At 40.6% G+C, this 4,440-nt stretch overlaps 1 protein-coding gene across 1 annotated transcript; it reads right to left on the reverse strand.

Moving 5' to 3' along the window:
- Nucleotides 1–941: 941 nt before the first annotated feature.
- Nucleotides 942–2,827, reverse strand: LOC134192436 (uncharacterized). The gene has a single exon (XM_062661174.1). The coding sequence runs from the start codon at nucleotides 2,825–2,827 to the stop codon at nucleotides 1,148–1,150; it is 1,680 nt and encodes a 559-aa protein (XP_062517158.1). The 3' UTR covers nucleotides 942–1,147.
- Nucleotides 2,828–4,440: the final 1,613 nt, after the last annotated feature.

Genomic DNA, 4,440 nt, shown 5'->3' on the forward strand with positions numbered 1-4,440 from the left:
TGTCTTTGCTCAGCCCATTCAAGAGTAAGAGTGTGATAGTTAAGTGTTAGCATTAAAGGGTGTGTTTATGCAGCTTATTTAAGGCCTGTACACACTAGGCACTGGATCCGAATCTAATTCTGGATTTGATCACTATACAGTGACACCTGATCCACCATCTAGATCCGATTGCAATCAGTCTCATTGTACATCTGGATTAATTGATCTGGATCCATTGCATTCAATTTGTTATCCAATGGGCGTTGACCTTTGTGTGCATTGGGGTATGATGTGCAGGAGCAAATTCTGCAGTAACGTTTGATTGTGAGTGCTGCTCTGTTGTCTTTCAATTTCTTGAGTTTGTAGAATCCTTCACTAGTTTCCAGACACACAACATGCACAAGAACACGTTCACCATTTTCTGCCAAAAAAACTCTGTCAGATCTTTTGGTGTTTGTGGGTTTTCTAGAGTGTGGCTACGTACAACCAGAAGGCGTGAAACTTTGAACTACGCTTTCTGTTGTTCATTTTGCTTGCAGAAGCACTGCCAGCACTGCAGCTTGCATCATGATCCAATCTGTACATGTCTGTAAACTAAGCAGATGAATGCTTTCAAGAGCTGGCAGTGCTTCTGCAAGCAAAATGGATGGCAAAAGGCGTGGATAAAGGTGGTTAGAGATTCAAGTTTTGTGGTTGTAAGTAGACATGCTGTAAAACCCCCACAAAACACCAGTAGATGTGACAGGTTTTTGGTCAGATTCCCTGTAATGCACATCACATGATACACAGCAGGGTGGGGACTCGTTCGACCAAGTGAAATGTGAATGTTTGTGATTTGGATTCGATCTGGATTTGTTTCTGGTTTAGTGTGGACACAGCTTTAGTGGCCAGTTGTATTTCAATGGAAATTGTATACGAGTTATTGTAATCACCGGGTGGGATTGACACATCTGATGCTACACTGCAAGTGCGTGTTGGCTTTTCTGAATGTAATCAATATGTGTTAGTATATAGTAGCCCAGCTAGTTAAAATTAACAGCAAAACAACAATGATAGCAATAACAACAAGCATGTGATACTGCAGCAGATACATAATAGAATATTGTGATGAGGATAGCAGAGAAAATGTGGAGTTCAATACATGTATAGCTACTTGTGTTGTCTGCTACTAGTTGAAAGAGTTCCAGGCAATGTTGACACAAGTAGCTGCTGAATGGAAATGATAGAATATCCAGAGAGGGTAGAAGACGTCAGACAATTGAACCCAACTTGAGTAAAAGTCAGAGTAGAGAGGATTGCAATACAATCCAGACATCTCGTAAGTCTTTGACATCCAGAGAGTCAAATTGCAGATAAAGAGAACGAGAGCTGCAGTTCCTCTCCTGTCTGCAGGTGTGAGGTTGTGATCTCTTTCATTCCGAGCTGGATTCCCTCCATCATCTGCAGGTGTGGGTTGTTGATTGATTTCACCATCATGTATCTTATGTGTTAATCCCTGCGTAATGAAAAGAGTTTGGAAAAATGCAAGACATCCTGTTAGGAAGCTTTGAGCACTAGAGAGTCTCAACATGGTGTGGCAGCTTATTTTGTGAGGACCTGTAGAAGGGATGTGTAACTTATTATTTGTATATTTACTGTTGAGGGAAGCGTTAAGTTGAAGACATTGTGCAAAATAGAGACCAGATACAGAGATGAGGATAAGGGCTCCTTCCACCATTGTGTGACTACCTTTCGTGTGATGATCTCTGATTTGTGGTTCTTGTTCTGCTGGTGGATCACTGGCTGGTGGATCAGGGGCTGGCAGATCACGAGTCTTGCTTGCTAAGCCATCTGAAATTAGACCGATAATTGCTGTAGTGAGAGCTGTAGAGATTACCACAATTTGGCTAACTTCATAAATGACAGTTGGTTGTGTAAATGACTTATTCTGATCATCAAATACAATATGCAAGATCATAGCAACAAGAGTTAATGAAAAGAGAATGGTTGCAAAGACTGTAGCATAGCGGCAAAGGCGACTGCATCGTCTATTTATTTGCTGTCGATTTGGATGAATTAGAGGCCGATCCTCATCACTATCATCATTATGGTCATCAGTACCATTATCAGCAGCTTGGTCAGCTGACTGGGGCTGTTGATTTAACCACAATTTAAGAATAAGACCGGATGCACTGAGACAGAATTCGGCAATGCATGGATAAAGGAATGGTACAGCACTGTCTGCTATATCTCTCACTTTCTCTTGAAACGTTGGGTTACTGCTGCCACTGCCCAAATCTTGAATATTGGAGGAGTAATTGTTGACAGTGGTGTTATATGCACAGACTGTTGTGAATGCCGTTTGGTTGCATCTCCCAGTCAGTTTGCTCTCTCTCTCTTTGGCTTCACCAACTGTAATACGGATCCACAGACAACAGTTTGTAGCAGCTACATGCATGAGAAAGACAGTCATGAGTTGGCTACTTTTCAGAGCTACATCAGAAACTGTAAAAATGAAGTAAAACTGCCAGAGAATGAAAGCTATTTCAAGAGCGTCGTAGAATTCTCCAGCAATGAGAGAATTACTATGTGTTGTATTCCCTAATGCTCTAAAAAGGAACCAAACTGTTGCACCTACTCCAAATAGAATTGTTCCATAGAGCAAGTAGGGGATCTCAGTTTGCTTAGGCTCATTTCTTCTACCAACACATATGATTCTGTTGTGAATCACCGTGGAAACTAGAAAGCCACCAACACCTACGATCAGTAGGATAGACATGTAGACATTCAGGTAATCTTCCAACAGTTCAGCCTCAGTGCAGTTTTTTGTGGTATTAGAGGTACTTGGGCTGGCAAATTCCAGCAACATGTTATTGCGATCTTTATCAATATACAGATAGCTTGAGGCTGCAAAGGTGAGACTGGCACCTATGGCTAGAATGACAAGAAAGTACTGCAAACTGAAGAGATTTGTACAATCCTTGCCCCAAGTAGCTACTTCCTGATCACCAGGACCTGCAGGCTCATCATGTCCAACCTGAACACAGTGGTCTCTGTTGACTATTTTGTTGCCATTATCGCGATTGGGTGGTGGTGATGGTGTTGCCATCTCGAGAATACTTTACACACTCTTGACCTGTCACAAAATGTACATACTTCAAAAACAAACCTAAAATGTAGATCATTTCTTGGCTTTTCATTTATTTTTAATTTTAATTTTTTGTCTGCAGAAGCAACTCTAATCAGATTTCTTTTATTTGCCGTTGTTTCTAAAGCTTATGGTAAGCCTTTGGCCACTTTGCATGCAGGCACGCCTACATTACATCCACAGCCCACATCTTTTCCTGTTTACAGAGTACGTACACAAACACACACCATATGCTGAATCATTGAGACACTCTAGGCTAGGATTAATGCAAACTGGGTTTGCATGTGTTCTGAAATTGTTTTATTTGAATGGTTTCAACATGATTTTTGGTCTAAATGGTTATAATACAATGAATGAAGAGATTCAGCGACACAGTTGATCAATTGTTAATGGTTGATACAAATTGTGCTCTGCTGCTTATTTCATATTTAATTGATATGTGTATAGTCGACAAATTCCTTGTCACGTGACTGGTGGTGTTTGTTCATGCATTGTGTTCGTTAATTCTGTCTACCTTAGCATCAATACATGATCAATTAGAGTGAGTCAAATATGAGAGCTCTGGTACCGTGTGTTGGACAGTTTGTCTGCTTATGCTTCGAGTTAGTTCAGATGAGTAGGCATGAATATTAGGGCACATGGATAGGGGTAAATGTTGGCTTTCTACTTACTAGCAGTAAAAATACGTTGTTGTGCATGCACATACTGCATTGTGCACCTACTGTACCATTTTCTGTACCTTGAATTGAATCACCGTCAAGATTTGCACTCGAAAATGTTGGGTTCTGATGTTAAGGTTCACGTTTGGTGACTGTATGCCTGCTGTCTTGCTGCAATGTTGCACACCGACTGAAGTGGAGCAAGTTGACACTAGCTGACGCAAACAAGTTGTCTGACTGAGTAACAGTCGGGCTGAGCAACAATAAAAGATAAAGTTTTAATCACGTGCTATTGATATCTTACTTAGTAATGTTTCAGGAATCGGACTTGCATATTTCAGTTCGTTGATTGATTTGTACATGTACTTGTATGGTAATAGCAACTGATAGCTAATTATCGATAGTAAGATCAGGTGATGCAAATTGAAGCAGATTGAAGCAAATTGAAGCAGTCAGTCCTGGAGACATACATTGTACGAAGTTTTGATGTGAAATCGTTTGCTTTGGTTTCTATTGTGGAGACTTTGACTTGATCTTTGTCCGTCTCCTTTTCCAGTCTTTATCAAGCACAGCTAGTCATGACAATCAAACATTAAGCTTATAGTCTCTAATGTCTGGGATGCTAAGCTCTTAATGTAGCATGCAATTTGTTTCAGGGGCCCGTTCAACATGTTT

The sequence above is a fragment of the Corticium candelabrum genome, chromosome 16, assembly GCF_963422355.1.
Source record: "Corticium candelabrum chromosome 16, ooCorCand1.1, whole genome shotgun sequence".
Classification (NCBI taxonomy): domain Eukaryota; kingdom Metazoa; phylum Porifera; class Homoscleromorpha; order Homosclerophorida; family Plakinidae; genus Corticium; species Corticium candelabrum.

Bases quoted from the DNA above. Each gene is read 5' to 3' on its own strand.
- LOC134192436 (XM_062661174.1), bottom strand. From the start codon at position 2,827: ATGTTGCTGGAATTTGCCAGCCCAAGTACCTCTAATACCACAAAAAAC.